The sequence below is a fragment of the Pholcus phalangioides genome, unplaced genomic scaffold (assembly GCF_987345545.1).
Source record: "Pholcus phalangioides strain wild (caught in Gottingen) unplaced genomic scaffold, Ppha-v1.0 ptg000013l_1, whole genome shotgun sequence".
Taxonomy (NCBI): domain Eukaryota; kingdom Metazoa; phylum Arthropoda; class Arachnida; order Araneae; family Pholcidae; genus Pholcus; species Pholcus phalangioides.
The window spans coordinates 5,986,479-6,008,214 of record NW_028301606.1 but is presented as its reverse complement, the minus strand read 5'-3'; the positions used below and the strand labels follow the sequence as shown (position 1 = coordinate 6,008,214).

Genomic DNA, 21,736 nt, shown 5'->3' with positions numbered 1-21,736 from the left:
ACATTTCATGTCACATTTTGAACTTAAGATGATAACTATACTTGAATTTCCATGTTATGCAAGTATCATGTTGTGTAGCTCTGCGTGCTCTTTGCGGAGATACTTTTTTTAAACGGGACACCGACTCGCATTCGTTTCTGGAAGTTGGAAAACCGCAAGGAAACCAACATCACAGCCGACCAACACTGTACCGCCAACGGGGTTCGAACGTGTATCCGAGTCCAGTTCGATGCCCACGCCACGGCACAGCGCCTAGGATTTTCAACCACAGAATCCGAACCCGTGAAATGAGTTGTTTCTTTCCATTGGGAAATATTAATGATGAGATTCATAAAATACCAGTTAATCATGGTGTCTGGGGTCCGAGAAACACGACAAATGAAATTTATCAATTCATAGTTAACATTACTAATGACATTTACATTAATTTCTCTATACACGAAAAAACAACATTAACATTAATTCAAGGGTTTTTTTGTGTTTTTTTCTGTCCCAGACGTATTTTCAATGGCAACAAACTTTCGACGTCTGCATGCAACGCGTGGCCTTGCGTTCCGTGGTCACTGACACAATGTATGGCCTTCGTGAAAGGCATTCCTTCTCACACACACACAGCGGCCATATTCCTATTTATCATTGCTTTTTTTTATTTACATGTCTTGTTAATCAAGGGTGCTCAACATTTTGGAGTGGGGGGGGGGCATTTTATTGATTTGAAAACGTGTCGTGGGCCACAACTAAGTAAGTGAAGTGCAATTGTGCCGCGGGTCACTTTAAGGATCTGTCATTAGTGTGCCACGGGTCACTTTAGGGGATCTGTCAGTAGTGTTCCACGGGTCATTTTAGGGATCTGACAGTAGTGTGCCGCGGGTCACTTTAGAGATCTGTCAGTAGTGTGCCACGGATCACTTTGGGATCTGTCAGTAATGTGCCACTGGTCACTTTAGGGGATCTGTCAGTAGTGTTCCACGGGTCATTTTAGGGATCTGTCAGTAGTGTGCCATGGGTCACTTTGGGATCTGTCAGTAATGTGCCACTGGTCACTTTAGGGGATCTGTCAGTAGTGTTCCACGGGTCATTTTAGGGATCTGTCAGTAGTGTGCCACGGGTCACTTTAGGGATCTGTCAGTAGTGTGCGTCAAACATTTAAGTGATCTTTAAATGTTTCGCGTTTCACTCAAGGATCTACTAATGAACCGCGGGATACGTAAGTTACCTGCAAATGCGTCATTGATCACGTTAGTTATCTCTAATGGTGCCGCAGGGTCTCTTAAAGTGTGCCACTTGCTTCATTTCATACAAAAATAGGTCTGACACCTCTGACCACATAGTGCCCACGGGCCATGAGTTGAGCATGTATGATGTAAATGCTGAAAAATGGAATCCCGGAAATTAACTGGAGAAAAATTAACTGTTTCCTTGATTCGATCTTAAAACATCGTCGAAAACCAGATAAAATTACGAGGGAAATCGTATCTCGGAAGAGCGGTGATAAATATTTAATTTTAATCCGAGCTCAACACTTTGGACGTAATTACGGAAAACACACCGTCTTTTTTTACAGAAAAATACACAAATTAATTCTGTTAAAAGAGAAAAAAAAAAGGGACCCGTTAATCGAAATTATTAATTAGAAATGAAAACAAGATGGCGGCACCGTCGTATTAATTATTTATTATTTTTGAGTCGCGGAATAAACTATTAAAGAATCCCCCTTTTCCACCTTCCTCCCCACCCGGAGGCTATTATTTTTATAATTATTTTTCTTTTCGTCTTTCATATTTGATTATAATTATTCACTTTTTTTTTCGTATATTATTTATTTATTATTATTATTTTTTCCGTTCGCATGGCAGTGTGACATCTCCGCTCGAATTTATCATCATTATTGGTTCATTAATAATTGTACTATATATTCCCTCCCTTTCCTTACTCCTAATCCTGACACGAGGTGCAATTAGTGAAATATATACGGCCCCAAATTAATGTACCTGTAATAGATTCGTATTCCGTTGCTGTTGCCACCGCCGCCGGTAGAAGTATTTCTCGGGGATTTTTTTTTTTTCTCCCCCTCTTGCCCGTCGGTCAACGAGGAAATTGACTGCAGGACTATTTTGCTCTCTGACTATGAGAACGAGGGGATCGATTACATATTCTGGTCGGGAAAAAGATTTCGGTCTCTCTCTCTCTTCTATCCAGTTTTCTCAATTCAATTCGGTCCGGGGGGGGGGAAAGCTCAAGATTTACCTGTTTTTTAACCCAACATTTAACGCAACCCCAGGTGGTTCCAAATATCCAAATATAGTATAAGCAGGCCCGTCATTTGGGGGAGGGAGGTCATGGGGGGCACGCCCCATGACTTCAAAAAGAAATACACTAATAAGAAAGGAATTAAAATAAATGGAGAATTTCTCAACCATTTGCGTTTTTGCAGACGGCATTGCTGTTATCAGCAGCAGTACAGACGAACTAGAAGAAATGATACAAGAACTGGCAAAGGCAAGTATTCAGGTGGGCTTGAAAATGAATCTGCTAAAGACTAAATTTATGTTCAACCCCCTTTGCGTTGAAGAGGACAATCTTGCTCAACAAAACAGCAGAGATAGAAGTTGTAGAAAGTTATATATATATATACCTGGGACAAGAAATTACACCACGGACAACGGAATCATTAATGAAATAAACAGAAGGATCAGGATTGGATGGAACACTTTTGGCAAAAACTGTGTGATTCTGAAGACCCACATGCCATTATGGCTGAAAAGGAAAGTGTTTAACCAGTGTGTGCTGCCAGCATTGACTTATGGAGCTGAAACATGGACACTCGCAAACAATACGATACAAAGGCTACAGACAACACCACAAAGGAGCATGGAAAGATGTGTGCTAGGCATCACAAGAAGAGACAGAAACCGAATCACTTGGATAAGAAACCACACAAAGGTATGTGATATCATGGAAAGAATTAAACATCTAAAAATGGAAATGGGCTGGACATATTGCAAGAAGACAGGACAACAGATGGACCACAAGTGTTCTAGATTGGTAACCCCCGGGGTGTTAAACGCCCGAGAAGACGTCCCCGCGCAAAATGGATTGACGAGATCAGGAAAGTGGCTGGAGTCAACTGGATGGCTAAAGCATCAGACAGAGCAGAATGGATAAATTTAGAGACCTTCATCCAGTAGTGGATTGATAATGGTTGTTGATGACGATGATACAAATATATATATATATATATGTTACTGCAAAGCCCGAAGTTGCTAAAGTCCGTTGACCCAATCAAAGTCCAAATTTGGCCTTTCGCTGGCCCCTATATGTCGATCCCTATATATCCCCATGGATCACTAAGATATCGATATCCAGATTCCTTTGATCGTTAGAGTTGTCATAGCTATCCATAATAATTATAGTTAGCTATGGCTAATTATAAATGGCCATATTTATCACCAAAAATTCGCCAATGTGGTATGGCCACCGAATCATAGGGATCGATATATATTGGCCGGCGAAACCACGAATTTTAGACATGGGTCGGGTCAACTGGGCTGGCCATTTCGTGAAGTTGCCAACTTCGGGCTTTGGCACTAGCATATACACATAAGCCCCGTTTACATGAGAAATAGGAAAAAGCTGGTTTTTTAAAAACCCGCTTCAGAAATTTTCACCAATGACTGCTCCCCATTTCTTTCCTTACGAAAGAAAAAAGTTGTCAAGCGGGTGCTAAAACTCCCAATGCTACCACAATATCGCGCATGTAAAGGGGGCTATAGAATATATACCCACCCCGAAAAAGTTAAAATGACGGGTCGGAGTATACTTTAGTGTTTCTCAAAGTGTGCATCGCGGTTCCTAAGGACGTCACGGTGAGCTGGATATATTGATTTTTGTGTCTATTTATGCTTTGAAGTGGTTCTTTTATAAAAAAAAAAAAAGGGAAATATATGTGGCCGCTGTGGTGGTCGAGTGGTTATAGTGCCGGACTCGTGATGCGAGGATCCGGGTTCGAACCCCACAGTGGTGGTCGGCTGAAGTTGGTTTTCTGTGGTTCCCAACTTCAAGGCGCAAATGCGAGCCGATCTCCCCGTTAAAAAGTCTCGCCACAGGGAGCAACAGTCCTACAACGGTAAATCATTCAATCATAACACTTCACTCATAGTTAGTAAAACTGGGGGCAGATGACAGCACTACACATAACAAGCATTACACAGAAACAAACTTTACGTCAGGTTGCACTACACGTACACGCACATTCCCGCACGTACCGATTCGTTGGGGGGTTCCGTGGGGGGGGGGGGGGTTGCATGTGTGGTGTAGTAGGTAGGGGCTCGGGGATCAGCCACCTCGTTGGGCAATTTGCCTGTTGTGGCGCTGTATTTGTATTTGTATATACTAAAATAATGTATGAGCAATCTAGTTCAATCATGAATTGGTCAAGAGTGCCACAGGTGACAATAGCTTGTAAACTACTGGTATACGGAGTTCTGGTATTTACAAGATGGCAGAAATAATTATATGTAACATCAACAATATGTCACGGAAAGAGACTTTTTGAAAATTAGCTCAAATATGAACTTCGAAAAGAAATTATTGTCTTCAACAGGATTCAAGCCCGGGGCCCTCTTACAGTCCTTGGCCATCTTTTTCAAAATATTGAAGACAGATGACAACACCAGCAAGAACGCGAATCAATCACAATTTTGACAACATAAATATGTTAGGACCGCGCATACACTCAGAACACAAACTCTGGCATGAGCTAATTCGTTAGAAATCCCGTAGAGGAATGTGTACGAGGTGCATATACGGTTATGTCTGGGCAAACGCGCTATTTAACACTTTCGGGTCCAAGCCCGAGCTTTACTCGGGATGTCGCTTTTGTTCAAGGGAACTAAGCCCGAGTCACTTTTACTCTCGTAACTATAAAATTCGCTGAATATATATGTTCCCAGTGTTTTTGAACATGATCTATAAATCTTCTAGTTCCAAAAATATATATAGATGGCAGCAGCCAACGAATGTAGCTTTATGAAACGATGTAGAAGTGAGTATAGTTGAAACACATTTGTCTTCCTATGTCTTGAAAACGTGAACCTTGGTTGTAACAACACCTCGGTCAGAACGATTAGATCACGCGGAATCTTCGATATCGTTACAACCGAGTTTGACTATATTCAAGACCACAACAAGACGCTTTGTCAGCCGGGGCAAGCACGCATTTTGGCTTCCCCTGGAAACGTTGAAGCAGAAGATGAAGGGTGAAATTTACGCCCCCTCTGGTCCGGCACCCGAAGCACAAGTACCGCCTACCCCCCTCTCCCCCAAGAAGTGACCCTGACTGTATTTTCAATGATTTTACGCCTATGAGTATATATTCAGGATTTCTAGCAATCTCAGCCAGTCTGGCACTACCCGATGTTTCCGATGCTAATCACGATGCTTTCTTCGTATCGGCTCTGCTGCAAGGAAGCAGGATACACATGGTATGCGGGGGAAAAAAAACCGGACATAAAATCGTTAAAGATCTCTTCTTAAACACTCCAAAAACGCTCCATCGAAACAAACGAAGAATGCAAATATGCTCGTACCCGGATTCATTTGTTGAATTAAAATTTAACGTTACAAGATGAGATTTATTTCGTAACAGACTCAAGATTGCACGACACACAGAATGAGGTAATCGATTTGACGGTAAATTGACAAGATCTCGTCTAGGACACACCAAACTGACCAAAACCTAGAATGTTAGAACTAATTCAGATATTAATAAGAGACTAAGATCTAATTAGATCTTAACAGTTCTAAAGCTTGAATTAAAATTTCAATGTATTTTATAGGTCCACATGAATATTACACGACTACGGAATAGATTCTTAGATTCAAACAGAAATCCGGGATCTTCCCCTGAACAAAAATAGTTTATAATACTCGTTGAGAACATGGCTCACGGGGCAGTCAACGTTGTCGTTTCCACTCCGAAAATTCCTAGAAATTCACTCGAGTACAGTATCCAGGGACTAATGAATCAATGAACATCAATATCCCATTTATTTCCAACCCCCCCTCCCACCCACACCTCTTCGAACAAATTATAATCGCATTCCAGATAGCTCGGGAAAAATTTATAATTGGCGTAATCGGCCGCAAAAGTAATCTCCAGAAAATTCACGGAAAAAGAGACAGACATAATCACTTTTCGCGGCGGCAACGAATTCGAGTTTAAAATACCTTTAAAATACATTAAGAATAATTAAACCCCTTAAATAATTTTTTTTTCTTCTTCTTTAAAAAAATTATATTTTTATACTCGTCCTCCCCCCCCCCCCTCCTTAACGCTTCAAATTTATAATCAAAACCGGGCACTAATTATAAATTAAACCAGCTACAATAAAACAAACATCAAATCCTCATTTACACAGGAAGTACTTAGCGGACCATCGCCATCCTCAATCCACCTCATCCACTTAATTTCTAGAACCTTCCGAGGAGAAAATTTATGCAAAAGGCCCCAGTGTCGATTAACATAACGCCATCTAAAGAATTCGCCGCCATAATTTGCGAAATTTAAATTGTCTAATTAACTTCGCTTTATAATTACTTTGGTTAAAAAGGATGAAGGGAGGAAAAGGCCTCGGCGCCCCCCCCCCCCCAATCCCTTCAACGTCTCGTGGTTTTAGTTAAGCCTTATTTTATTTTTTCTTTAAATTTTATAAGTATGTATATATATATATGTATGAAAAAATTTAAATAAATTTCCTCTCCAGTTTTAATCCTTCCCGAAAGGGGCTTTAAGGGTTGATTTAAAATTTTCCAGTGATTATGAGGCTGGGATTCCTTAATTGAGCGTAGAAGCTTAATTAATCAGAAATCCTCATTTAAAATTGTGTGCGGAAGGATGAGGGGGGGGGCGAGAGATACTGAAATGAAGGTGAAGTTTCGGGGGGGGGGAGGCATCTTCGACATTTTAATCAGGTGGAATGCTTGTGTGGGGGGTGTGGGGGATAATTTGGTTGGAAATAAGGGTGGGATGGGGGAGAGTATCTAATGGCAGATTGGGAAATAGGATGATAATTTTTAGTGGGATTATGATAAAAGTTAGCGTCAGTTTGTATGGAATATATTGTTATTAAGGGAGGCCCGTTCAGTTACTTAACGATGACCTTGCTGTTGTTATGAGGACATTGTATACGTCTTCGGATTTATCTAAAAAACTGTTGACTGCGAGCTAATATTATTTTACCATCGGTGTGGATTTGGTTCAGTCGTTTTAGTGCTTACTGTCGATTTTAATTCGATTCCCCGAGTGATATACCAAATTTTGAATTCCCTACATAAGTTTTGATACTCAAGACCGAGTCGCGATCAAAATGTTCAGGTCAAATGTGACTATTTTGGTACTCTGTAGAAGCTGCAGCCGAAAGAGTACAACAACTTCCACTTCAGCAGTTTGAATTCCTTTCGAATAACGGTCTTTTTTGGATAGAAGCGTCAGATCTGTGGATAGGTTTTATGATGGATCCACTGAAAATTGTATTCTTTTACAAAAAGATGACAATAGGTTGAATGAGAAAAGAATTCACTCATTGTTTTGGCAATGCTCTTTGCTGAATATATATATTTTTTTGTAACATAAAGGCTAAATAGTCTAAAAAGTCTAAATAAGGTAATAAAATGCCCATGAGAAAGTAGAGTCACGGACTTTACTTTTATGAGCTCAAGGTTCCACGGAACACAGAAAGTTAAGATACTTTTCTTCGGCTGCTCATCGAACATTACAAGTAGTCGTTTTTGGCAAACTGTTAAACACACTCCATCAATATAGGGCCGCACTTTATAGATTGCAGGTGAGTCTGATACTTTTGGGGCCGGACAAGCAGAGGTGAACCAAATTGACCCGTTAACCACTCATCGAACATTACAGGAAATTATCACAAAAAATGAGTAACTTTGCCTGGTTTTAATTTATACAAAAATTGCCACGTTTTTAAGACAAATAAATTAAATTTATTTGTCTTAAAAACGTGGCAATTTTTGTATAAATTACAGGAAATATCACATTACTTGGATATACTGTATTGCGGGGCGAAACTCATTTTATTGATACGGTGGGAGGGGGGGGGGTCCGTGGATTTCATCTTTCTTGCATAAAGGCTGCATGGGGTGCAGAAAGTCAAGAATATCTGCTCTGGATGAAGACTAACCTAGACAAAGCCTCCTACTAGTAGTCTAGGAGAATTTACTAGTGTGAGCTTGGTGGTATTTGTTTGGTGCTACCAGACATTGAACATTGAAGGACCGGATGCGTCCCGCTTCACATCTGAGAGAGATGTCGAAACGTTCCCGGAGGATGGGTATATCCTGAAATTTAGTAAGAACTACCAGAGAACATTGCATGATGCCACAATACCGCTGAAGACACCAAAAGAGAAATACAATGCATGTTTGCTAAACTGGTTATCAGAAAAGCCACATCACCCAGGTGTCCTTGAAACCTCAGACTGACTCCTCTGTGATCTTGGAGTGAAGTGTGACGTCGGAATTATTGATATAGACCAGCGGTCCTCAATCTTTTTTGGCTCTCGGAGCCCTTTTGGGCATATAATTTCTATGGCGGAGCCCCATAGACCAATTTTTTACTTATTCGGCAAAATTACTGATTTATTTTTATTATTCTAAAGTAATTATAATTATTTTTTTCAAATGACTGTTTTTTATGTTATTTTTCTCCAGCGGCCGCGGAGCCCCTGGGGAGCACACAAGGACCCCCAAGGGTTCCATGGAGCACCGGTTGAGAACCGCTGATATAGACAATAGCGTTTCCCTATCTCGAGTTTTTAAACGATTGGACTTGTCTTTGAACACCAGATTTTTTGTACAAAGATGGAGAACAACAACCCTTTCTGGGCACCTCAACTTTACCTATAGAATAATAATTAAATCGACTGTTGTCACGTGACTGTACGTGACTGTAAATTCATCTTGGTTCTTGAAGGACTATTCAAACATCTATTAGCAGAATGGAATAACTGATAAAATCTGTAAACTCTGACAGAATAGAATGAATTGATAAAATGCACAAATTACGGTAAAACGGATTGATATGTCCGTCGGTTAGGGAAATACACTATTCACACCAGCGAAGATATTAACAAGATCGTACAACACAATAATCATTATCGAAATTCAACACATTCAATCAAAGCATGTAAAACATGAGCAAACATCGTAAGACTTTTCATGCAAGACTAGGAACGAGATACGCGTACTGTACATTAAACATTAAAGGAGGGGGAAAAAATCTTATCGCGGCGTAAGACAAGAGAGGCTAAAAATTTCCCAGTTTTCCCAAGAAATTTTCTTTTGATAAAACATCACACGTAACTCTAATTGCATCTCCTGGTCCCCATATTAAGAAGCAAATAAAAAATTCAGGATTATTCCTGGAGTGGGGGAAAAAGAAAAAAAAAATTGAAAAAAAATTTCAATTTTTTTTTTTCCCCTTCTTCCCAGAATAGGAAATATGCATACATGGATGTATCTTCGAGAGTCTAGAAATTTTAATTTTGGAGTCAACTTTTATAAGGGAAAAAAAAAATACCTGGGAAAAAAATGTCCCTTTTTTTGGAATATTCTGTAGGAGACGGGAATGAGGGGGAAAATTTTTTTTCCTCTCCCCCCACGTCCTAGAGGGAAAATGAAAGGCAAACTTATATGCATGCATTCCAGGAACATATATTAAAAAAACAATTAGTTTTTCCTGGAAGATGAGTGAAAAAAGGGGAAAAAAAGTGCTTTAAGTACTGTATGATTTTGTTTTTATATCCCCATACTTTCTGCTGCAGTATGTATGAAAAATATCCATAATATTTTTCTTTGTATTATGTCTCTGTGGAATGTACATATTATATGGATGCCGCGAGATTTCACTGGAATTATTTCTGAAAAAAAAAAATATATATATATGTATATGTCATTGTGCTGTAGATATGGAGAAAGTGGAATGAAAAATTTCAGAAATTGTTGTGCGATATTGTTTTTTCTTTTGTTTTTTTTTCATTAGAGTACTTGCCCAAGGATTCGTTGATCTATCGCAAGGGGTACAGAGAATCTTTCTATGCTATGCTATAGACGCTTACGAGGGAAATCTATTTATTCAGTGGTTCTCTCTCATCCTAGGTTACGTGATCGGCCTTTGAAGAGAACGTGCCAGAAATTAACGGCTACAGAGGAGTAATTGAAAAAAATAATAAAAATTGAATACACAAAGAATTGGATACGACATAATATACAGGGGCTTTATAATTTAAGTTCCACTTTGAAACGGCCATAAAAGGAAACCTACTGGACAAAATGTTATCAAACTTGGTAATTCCTTTACAAAAAAAGTTGAGAAACTCACCACCACAGCGGGGAATGGCGCTGCATGCAATATTGTTAGACGAAATAAGACGTAAAGACATCGGTTTAAAATGTTTTTAATCGTTTCTAAAACGTGTTGCAAAGCATGTTCAATGTTGCGTCCACCATTTTCTGAAAGCATGTTAAATCGCATTACTGCATTTTCAACAGTAGCTCTTAGCATGTCAGGAGGAATTTTACGGACATATCGGTGTATCGATTTTTTCAATCATTTTTTCAAGTCACAGGGGTGACCGCTATGGCCAAGAAATGCATAATTTTAATTTGTATTCCTCCTGCCGTAAGCATGTAACACATTGTGATTTTACTTAACCCCACAAACAGTTTCATTTCAAAAACGATTAAAAATATTTTAAACCGATGTCTTCATGTCTTATTTCGTTCAACAATATTGCATACAGGACCATTTCCCACTGGTGGTGAGTTTTTGAACTTTTTTTTGCAGTAAATTGAATTCCATCACCTTCTGTAAACTATTACCAAGTTTGATAACATTTTGTCCAGTGGTTTTCCTTTTACGGCCATTTCAAAGTGGAACTGGAATTATAAAGACCCTGTAGATTTTTTATTCTAAGCATTCTTATGAGTACGCACAAGCACGCTTAACACGTATTCTTGGTGAGCAAGTATCTTGCGCATTTCTAGGAGTACGCAAAACCTCTTATGTGCATTTCTAGGAGTACGCAAAGCCTCTTATGTGCATTTCAAAGGATACTCAAGCGTCCAATGTGTACAGGGTGTTTCATAAATTCTTAAATATTTAAAAAAATCATGAAAATTCAAGGAATTGGTTTATTTGAATGCGGTTTGTAAAAAAAAGGTATTATCTAGGGGGGGGGGGGGTTCTCAGTAAATAAAACAAGTTTTGTTCAAATTTTTGCTGTCAGAAGGCACTGCACGAAAGTTCGGCAGGAGTGGTTGGACCTAAAACATTCTTCAATCTCTTCTGAAACTTTCGGAAAGCTTTAGCCGACGATTCGGTCACGGTCCAAGTAGGTGCATTCTTGGAATCATGGTAGGTTTGGAATCACTTTCTTGATTGGCCTTTCTTGCAGAGAGATTAATCCTTTCCGCGGTATTGTATAAATCACTAAACAAACTTTAAAATGCCATATCTTTTTAATGAGGTAGACTTACTTCTGATTTTCTGCAAGTGGAAAATAAGTAGTATAGGTAAAAGTGCTCCCTTTTGAAAAATTAACTTCGCAAAATATCTTAGCTTATCAATGCTGAAACTGAGAGTACTCAACGGAGGCGAGCAATCTCGTCAATGTTACTGAGAGGGTTAAATTCATGAAATAACTAATTGGGTTTGACAAAAATCCTGGTTGAGGCTTAAGATCTTTTGCATATAAAAATGGCATCCTGCGTTAACCTGGTTAACCTGCATTTGCTAAAGATTTGTGTGTGTGTGTGAACTGCCGTATTTTCCTACGTATAATCCACGGAAAAAACATCTGGATTTCTTTAATGGGGACAATATATCGCCGCGTTTTATCTGAGAGGACAAAACTTTTTTTTGAGAATATTAAATTTTTTTTAAAGGACGGAATTCAAAATTAATTTGTGACAAAACAATTTTTATGGATTTATAGATGGCGTATATGTTGCCCACAAAAACAAAAAACACCTTCCTATTCCTCAAGATTTCATTATTGGTAGATGGAATTTCCGCATTCAGATTACATACCGCTGCGGGCTGTATGCAAGAATGCGGGCCGCATGGTAATGACTATGGATGTCTAACAACATTATTATAATTTTCGTGTCGATAATTAATAGTTCCTACATGACTTAGACTTAAAGTCTACACCAAAGTCCCAATGACAAGTCAAACGTTTTCGATACTGAAACGTAAACGTGTCAAATCGAAAACTTTCCGTCATGGAATTTTCTTAAATTTAAAAATTATATAATATATTTTTTTTCTTTTCTGTGGCTTTTGTCTTTATTGCTGTTTCTTGTGTATGCACTATCCTATTCAAATGTTTAATGAAGTTTTCGGGGTCGTACCTTGAAAACGTATGTTCACCTGTGCTACAGGAAGCGTCATTGAGCAGTTTTCAATGTGAGCATTAGAATAAAATCGTGATTCTTGAGACCTTCAGGAACAAGTAATGTCATAGTCACGGAAATTCATGAACGGATACTGAGAAGAAAATGAAATTCACGTAAATTGTCACGATAAGCATGTTTTTTTGGTTTGTTTTTCTAAATAATCACCACAGTGTCCATTGATTATATTAGAAGATGAATATTATTAACGCAAGTTTCTCTGACGTTATATCATTAATTAATGATAAATTAATGCTTGGTACATGTATTAACGATTGAATCGCTTTTAATTTGATTTCCTTCAGCAGTTCTAATGAAAGTCGTGAAAAATTGTATATCACTGTCGTTCATTTTTGCTGGTTTACGATATTTCAAACATTTAAATACTTATTACAGATAAATAGGAGATAAAATATTAAAATTTCGTAAATTGAGCGAATAAATTGAATAAAAGAAAATCTGGTAATTTCCAATAAAAAAATCAAGTTCTACTGTCACTGGAAAAATAATAAACTGAGTAAATTCTATCGTTTTGCAAAAAAAAAAAAATTCATTATGATTGCAAAATTAAATTATTAGATTAATTACAAAATAATACAAAAGTAAATATATAAGAGTATTTTTGCAAAAAAATTAAAGAAAATAATTCAGAAATTGAAAGAAAATAATTTAATAATTTAAAATTAAAAAATATTAAAAAATTATGAAAATGAATTTAAAATTATAGTATAATAAAAAATGCAATTAAAAATTATTTTTAGAGTTTGAAAAGAACGATGAAATTTATTTCTAAAATCTCTAGAAAAAGTAAAAAAATTCATTTTCAAATCTAACAAATCAAAAGAAACTAATTCAGAAATATTTTTATATGGGAAAAACTTATTTTAAAATTTAACACAAATCTCATTTTGGATAGAAAATAAAGAAATTAAAAGAATTGAAAAATACTAATAAATATACGAATCATACATGACAATTAAAGAACAACTTCTAGTTTTTGATGAAAATTTATGAAATTGAAATCAAAATAATTTCACTACTTCCAAAGAAAAATATATATAATGGAATTTCAAAAAGATGATTATAAAATTATTATTTAAGAAAATTTATCAGACACTATTTTTCAAAACGGTAGCAGCATTATACTCTTATTAGGATCGTGAATCTGATAAGCTGTAATGTAAATCCATGCAATTTTCTTCAAATGAAACCGAATAATAAATCTTATGAGAATTTTATTCGTTAGCCATTCCAACAAAAGAAATAAACCAAAGTCTCACGATTCATTAATTTTCTCGCCATTCGTCTCTTCGAAGAAAGAAAAAAAAACCAGAGACTTTATGATGCAATGACGTCCATTTTTTCTCATTCACATCCATCATTTTACAGAGAGGATAAGAATAATAATAATGGTTATGATGATGATGACGTTGAGGTTATGCAATTTCAAAAAAAAATTCCTTTTTATACATTCATCTTTTTTTCTTCTTCAAGAGAAAGAGATGAAAAATAATAGTATTGTTCGTAATAATTCTAATTGCATTATAACAAACCTCCTCCTCCTCCTCCTCAAATTCTTAACCGCTTTGTCGGACAATAAACAACCTTGGTGTATTTACAATACAATGAAACCATCTACTGTTCGAACAACGAGAAGAAACTGTACAAAAAGACTGAAGGTCAATTCTGTAATAATAATCTAAACTCCGAACAATGGCCGTAGTTGTACATTCAGCGTAGCATATACATTATTACGTGGTGTTTTTTTTAGTTTTTGTAGCCATTCATTGGCTAGTATCTTGGAATATTTGTTTGAATATTTTGTTTTCTATGAATTTGCATAGAAAGTTAACCAGAATAATTTTCCCATCGTTCGAACCTTCAACCTATGCGATTACGCGCTGACGGATATATATATATACGCATATTTCGACTTGGATCTCCTTGATTTTTTTTTTTTACACTATTGTCAAGTTTTTTTGGGTTTTTTTTCCTACATGTTCACTGTAATAACGAGATTTTTCACGATGACTCGTATATGTTGAGTTGTGTCGAAATCTTCTGAGGAACGTCAATCATTTTCGGTGTTTATGTATTTCGTTCTAGGAATGACAATGTCTCTCGGTTCATTATTTCGTTTTCTTGAAATCAGTAGAAACTTTTATTGTTCCGTTTTTTATAGAAAGTCATCATTTTTGGAAATATTTTACGTGTAGAAACCAAGGAAATATTCCTGAATGAATTAATTTTTTTAAGTTGCATTCATCTTTTTTTATTAAGTTTATGAAACTGTTAGAAATTTCATTTTAAGTGGTTAGTAGTTTTTTTCATTTTTTTTTTCATTCTCATTTATTAAATTTTAATTTCATACACATATCGACTCCCAAGAGTAAAGCAGTTGCCAATAAAATATAAGAATTTAAAAAAAAAACTGTTACTATTCAGTGACAGAAAAATAAATTTATGCAGTAAAATTAAAAAAGTAAGTTATATAGTGTAATAATTTCAAGTTCTCTTAGAAGAATTAGAAATTTCATTTCCATGATTAGAATTTCTTCAACAAAAGGGAAACACATTTATTATGAAATTAATTGAAGAATTCGTCGAATTTATTTATCTAGTCCATTCCGAACAATATTATTTTTTTATCACTATTTTCACACACCATCGTGGGAACAAGTGATTGTGATTGCATTATGTACTTAGTGGTGATTTCATTGAATAATCCCTACACAGAGCCCTCTAGAGCAGTGATTCCCAAGCTGTGGTTCGCGAATCTCCTACAGCAGTGGCTCTCAACCTTTGGAAGCTCGAGGCCCAGTTGGGTATTTTTTTCGAGTGGAAGGCCCGGTCATAAAAGCACGACTCACGACTAATGGGAAATGAATGGGAAAACGATGAATCACTCACGGCCCGGTTTGACTGATGCCAGGGCCCGGTATCGGGCCGCGGCCTGGCGGTTGAGAAACACTGCCCTAGAAAATGAATTTGCATATATATATATATATATACATATATATTTACGTGTAGAAATCAAGGAAATATTCCAGAATAAATTAATTTTTAAATTGCATTCTTCGTTTTTTATTAAGTTTATGAAACTGTTAGAAATTTCATTTTCAGTGGTTATTAATTTTTTCCATTTTTTTCATTCTCATTTATTAAATTCTAATTTAATACAGAATACATATCGACTCCCAAGAGTAAAGCAGTTGCCAATAAATTATAAGAACTTAAAAAAAACCTTACATGACATTTAGTGAAAAAGAAATTATACAGTAAAATTTAAACTAAGTTATGCATTATAATAATTTCAAGTGCTTAAAATAACTACAAATCTAATTTTCATGATTAGAATTTGTTCAACAATATTATTTTTATCACCATTTCCACACACCATCGTGAAAACAACTGATTGTATCATGTGTATGGTATGATTACATTGAATAATTCCTATTCAGAGCCCACTAGAGCAGTTGTCCCCAAACTGTGGGTCCCGACCACCAGGGAATGAATTTGCATGTTTATGCATAAAATATACATTATTATTATATTTATATGTATATATATATTTTTTTTTTAGTTTTTGTAACCATTCATTGGCTAGTATATTGGAATATTTGTTTGAGTATTTTTTTTCCTATGGATTTACATAAAGTTAACTAGAAAAATTTTCCCGTCGTTCAAACCTTGAACCTATGCGACTACGCGCTGACGGATATATACGCATATTTCGAGTTGGATCTCCTTGATTCTTTCTTCCACTATTGTCAAGTTTTTTCCCCTTACTTGTTCACTGTAATAACGAGATTTTTCACGATGACTCGTATATGTTGAGTAGTGTCGAAATCTTCTGAGGAACGTCAGTCATTTTCAGTGTTTATGCATTTCGTTCTAGGAATGACAAAAAATGTCTCTATTTATTTTATTTCGTTTTCTTTAAATCAGTACAAACTTTTATTGTTCCGTTTTTTATAGACAGTCATTATTTTTGGAAATATTTTACGTGTAGAAATCAAGAATATATGTTCATGAATGAATTGATTGTTAAGTTGCATTTTGCAATTTTTTTACGTTGTCGTTACTGTTGGTAATTGGTGCGAAGCATTTTCTTTTTTTTATATTTATGAAATTGTTAGAAATTTTGTTTTCAGTAGTTTATAATTATACAGGCTGTAACACAAATTCTTAAATAGTTTTTGAATATGGTTTGGAAAAAAGTTGTTTTCTCTCGAAAAGAGAATTTTTTGGTACAGAAAAAAAAATTAGTTCAAATTTTGTCTATAGAGAGCGCTGCAAGAAAGCAAATCACTGGAAACATGCAACTCAGAGTCTTGTAAAATACGGAGTATATGATTTATAGATCATTTCTGGATTTCTCTGTTACTAACTCTTACATAAAGTTTACATCGGGATGTTGATGTCGGTGCATGAAGCACAAAGTAAAATTGTTTTACCTAAGTCATGAATCGCCAGCTGAAGCTTTACGGACGTTTCGGACGCAGAAGATATTAAAGTAAGGTTCAGGTCTAATCAGGACAATGAGTGCCCTCTACAAAATTTGAACTGAATTTGTTACCTCTACTAAAATTAATCCTTCTTCGTGAGAATTATTTTTTCGCATTGTACCAATTCCTTCAATTTTTATGAATTTTGAAACTTCTTACGAATTCATGGGGCACCCTGAATGGTTATTTGCGTGTTTGAAATAATTATAAATTTCATTTTCATGATTAGAATTTGTTCAAATAAAGTGAAAAACATTTGTTACATTATTAATGATTGAATTCATTAATTCTGTCCATTTTCATACACTAGTAATTTTTTCATCACCATTCTGACACACCGTCGGTAAAACAACTGACTATAAAGCCGGGATTTTCCTTTATGAAACTTTCATAGTATAATACCGGCCTTACACATGTATAGTGTGATTTTCATCTAATATATATATATATGATCCCTATCCGAAATTCCCCTGGATAATTTACTTGGGTGTACAACAGCAACAAATTTGTCTGGTATGCATTTCAGAAAGTGGGAAAACAATTCTTAAAAAGAAAAAGATAATTCAAAAAATACAGTTAGGGGCAAATGCAGCGCAGCGTATGTAATTTTCGTAATTAATGATTAATTGCTGTCGATTTTATGAATATGATTGTTAATAAAATAACATGTAATATTTTTTATGCTGTATTTTGTGAATTATATTACAGACATTCCACACGCCAAGTTTCGGTGACGAAGAGTTCGATATCCCGCCAATCCATCTTCCACCAACGTCTGCTAGCGATTCGAGCTCCAATGACCTTTACGGCTGTACGCAGGTGAGAATATTAGCTTTTTAAAGTCACTGTTACATCACGTGGCATGTTTTTTACGTCATTTGGCTAAATAAACTCCAGCCCACAAGGCACTTATATAAATATTTTATAGCTTAGAATAACTTACGATGCGCATAGGACATCAAACATGTACAAGAAAAAGTAGGGCAGATTGTTTGGCACATTATTTTTCAGTTTTTCCTCTCAGTCAATTTTTACTGTGAAATTTCACTAAATTCGTTTTTAGTATGTGTATACTCTATGAATTATCATGTAAATTTTAAATCACCATTTTTTCTTACTGCAATCACGAAATATGGATATCTGACTGAAAAGGGACAAAAAATATTCCTAGATACAACAAGTGGTCTTATACTTTGAAGCATGCACTGCTGTACCTGGAAACAGATTAAAATTATACATAAAAAATACAAATGTTACAGGAAAAATAATATATTTTTTAATATTAATCATATTCAATATTAATCATTAATCAACATTTGCTGTATCTGGTAGTAATAAACAATGAAATATTTTCTCCCCTCTTCTCCTAAGGAATTTCATTTGGTAAAAAGTTTTTATTGGACACATCCTACACTGTAAACCTCATGTTTTTTCCCACAAATTTGACCAGGAAATAACCTGAGGTGAATAGAAGAGAAGAAAACAGATATAGCGGAAGTTTTTATAGGAGAAAAATAATAGAACTAAAACTTAAATATAAATTGTTTTTAAATGCAAAAGAAGCGTTATTAAAAGTTTGTGTGGATTGGGTATTCCAAGGCAAACTAGGAAAAGTTCATGGAAAAGGTCATGTGGTGCCAGAACCTAGGTACTGAGACCATTTGAGCACCAGCCCCCCAATAAATTTTGTCGGAGAGCTGAGCCCCTCCCCCAATAATTTCTGAAAAAACAATGTAATGCACCCTCTCTCTCTTGCGTATGCGCTCGCTTGAGTCCCGTATGTACGGGACGACCAGCAACTTTCACCCCCCCCCCATGTTTTCTTCATGTCGGCACCTCTGTTCCAAGGTACACGATTCTCTATTATTTACGAAAAATATCAATAACTTTTTCCATGATACTTGTTATGATTGAGCACTTTATACGATTTATCAGGATAATGCACAGATATAATCACTAAATATAGTTCACTAAAATTAAAACGTGGAAAAAAAAAACAAGAACACTATTTTTTCACTTTAGGGGGCCTCTTAGCAAAATCTCTGTCAATGCCATAGACAAAGATCCATAACCACGTTTAGTTGTAAGGTCATGCGTTTCTAATCTCTTGCACTCCAAAAACATCAAAATATCAGCTTACTGTCAAAACTATTTCAAGTATTTCATATTGTATTACGGTTAAGGTACAACGGTACGCCTAACCCTACATCTAAAGTATGAATCTTCATAAAGACTTCTGCAATCACAGCTTTTCCCTTTAATTTGTCGTTTCATAAGAATCTCAAATAACACTCAAAAGATCAGTATCAATTTGTATCAAGTACTGAATAATTTGGTGGATCAAAATTACAGAAAACGGGTTTTTCCTAGAAATTTGATAACGATAGTGACACAATAGAGCATTTTTGTTACCGTTCCAATTTAATTATTACTGACCAAGTACGCAGTACAGGTACTTTGTTCTGCATTTTGAGAGATCGAAGAAACATGCTGTCACTTTTGTATTACAATATCATGTTTTGCAGTACATTTCTTTGAAAAATCAAAATAATCCTGGTTGAAATAGGATCTGCAACACGGAAACTTACGTACCCATGTATCACACTTTTTCACCATGCTAGTTTTGAGACGCATAGAAACAATAAACTATCACGGTAGAAACTGTCTCATAGAAAAATTCACTCTAGATTTAAACTATCAATGACTCTTTCAATCTCCTAAAAAAATTTAAAGTTTTACGCAATATGATTTTTTTAGCTAAATTTATTTTATTGATACGTAGAAACAGGTATCAAATTATGAACATAGTAAATTTCGAAATAATAAAATAAAAATGCATGCTTTGAAGGATTGATTTAGGTTGTAAGCTCGGATATGTTTCAATGTACCTTCATCTATAAGTTCAAGAAGAAAAAGGAAAAATGTAACAGACAATATAGTTCATCCGGATTAGAACAATCGATGACAAAGAAAAGCAAATATAAATGTCATTACTTCATTTCGGAGAAACGAATTGTCTCAATACATTTTGATACATTAAGGTCAATTAAAATAAAAATAATGATGCATTTTCTCTTCTGATCTATCTGAATTCATTACATTCGGTCTCATTGTTTTAATGTCCATATCCCTCTCTCTAGCCGCTTACCCATCATCATCAAGGGTCACAACAACAACAACAACAGCAACAGGAGGCATCCCAGCAGCAGCAGCAGCAACAACAGCACATGTTGCCGCCGTCTCCACCATTGTCCCAGCATTCACCACAACCACCGCCACCTTGCAGTCAGACGGTCAATCAGCAGCAGACGGATCGAGGAATGGTCATGGCTGCCGTTTCATCATCGCCTCCGACTATGACTAGCTACGTCGACGTGGCACAGCAGCAGCAGCAACAACAGCAGAACAGGTACCAGGGACCAGGTCCGATGAACAACAACCAAGTCGAGTTGCCACAGGACTTGTATATGGTCCAACTGGGCGAGAGCGCAATGATGCCACCCCAATCAGTCCATTTCCAGTGAGTATGATGCACGTCTTACAGAACTTTTAAGTACAAGATATGTGTTCATACTGATGATTCATCTTTCTTGTCCTTCAAGTCACACAAAATTATAACCAAATTTTCATCAACCAATTTTGCAGAGTTCAATCATACAATATGCCACCGAATTACAGCAACGCCCACTTGGACCAAGTTCCGCGTATGACGACGCATCCGCATCACCAGCAGTACCGCTTTGCATCGCAGGGACATCCTCAGATGGGAATGCACCAGTTGCATCAGATCCAGCAACAGCAACACCACCATCAGTCCATGATGGGGGTGCAGTCGTCGTCCATGTTTTCGCTACAGCTCAATGGTCCCCAGAGACAAGCGAGGCCAGGTTCCGTGGGCAGTTCGCCACCAGGTTCGAACCATACATCGCCTGGTCTTGAGACAAGCGAGGACAGTGACGATAGCGGTCACCTCGGTCTGGTGAGTTTGATTTTTTTCAATTGTGCCAGAAGTGATTAATTCTAATATGCTGAAACAAGTTAACTAACCGAATAATCATTGATATGCCCGTTTCTTCTTCCAAACATCATACGGAAGACAAATACTGTTCTGCTGTTGATGCATTTATGTGGTTTCTTTTTTAGACTATATATAATTGCAATAGCATCATCTCTCCAAAAAGAGCATCAAATTGCAAATGAGATATTATTTGTACACTCAGGTTTTCCCTCACTAGACGAGAGTGCCCACTACGAAAATGATTACAGGACCACAATTGGAAAAAGGTACTCTGTCACCAGACGCAAGCATATATTTGGATGTCCCATAATTTCGAACGATCAAGGGTGAATTTGACGCCTGGGACACTAGACACGTTCATCCTTTTTCAACTGCTTCTTAATTCAAAACACACATGACGACACCCATGTCATATACAGGATGGATACTATCGACCGCCCAATAATTGAACTCATGATTTCTGGTGAAAAACAAATATGGAAAAGTGTTTTCAGTTTTTTGATTTGACCACCAATTATGGAGTTATAACGCATTAAAAATTGATGACGTCACTTTCTAATCCTGCCAAATTCCCCGAACGTGCACCAAACGTATAACTTGGCGTTTTCAAACTGATAGCAATGCTATAATTCTGAGCGTAATCAAGAAAGCTAAAGCTGTGTGGAAACCATTTTTTTTCCATTGCCCTTTCCCTCAAAGAATTTGTTTCAACAGTGAAGGAAAGAAAATTACCACA

General features: G+C 36.3%; 1 protein-coding gene across 4 annotated transcripts in view; it reads left to right on the top strand.

Annotated features, from left to right (window-relative positions):
- Window positions 1–21,736, top strand: part of LOC149078502 (uncharacterized) — a 234,537-nt gene that overhangs the window by 173,436 nt on the left and 39,365 nt on the right. For all 4 annotated transcript variants that reach the window (XM_089240613.1, XM_089240611.1, XM_089240612.1 and 1 more), the window contains 3 exons: window positions 17,691–17,801; window positions 20,123–20,502; window positions 20,628–20,961. In XM_089240613.1, coding sequence (XP_089096739.1) covers window positions 17,691–17,801; window positions 20,123–20,502; window positions 20,628–20,961 — 825 coding nt within the window. The remainder of the gene's footprint in view (window positions 1–17,690; window positions 17,802–20,122; window positions 20,503–20,627; window positions 20,962–21,736) is intronic.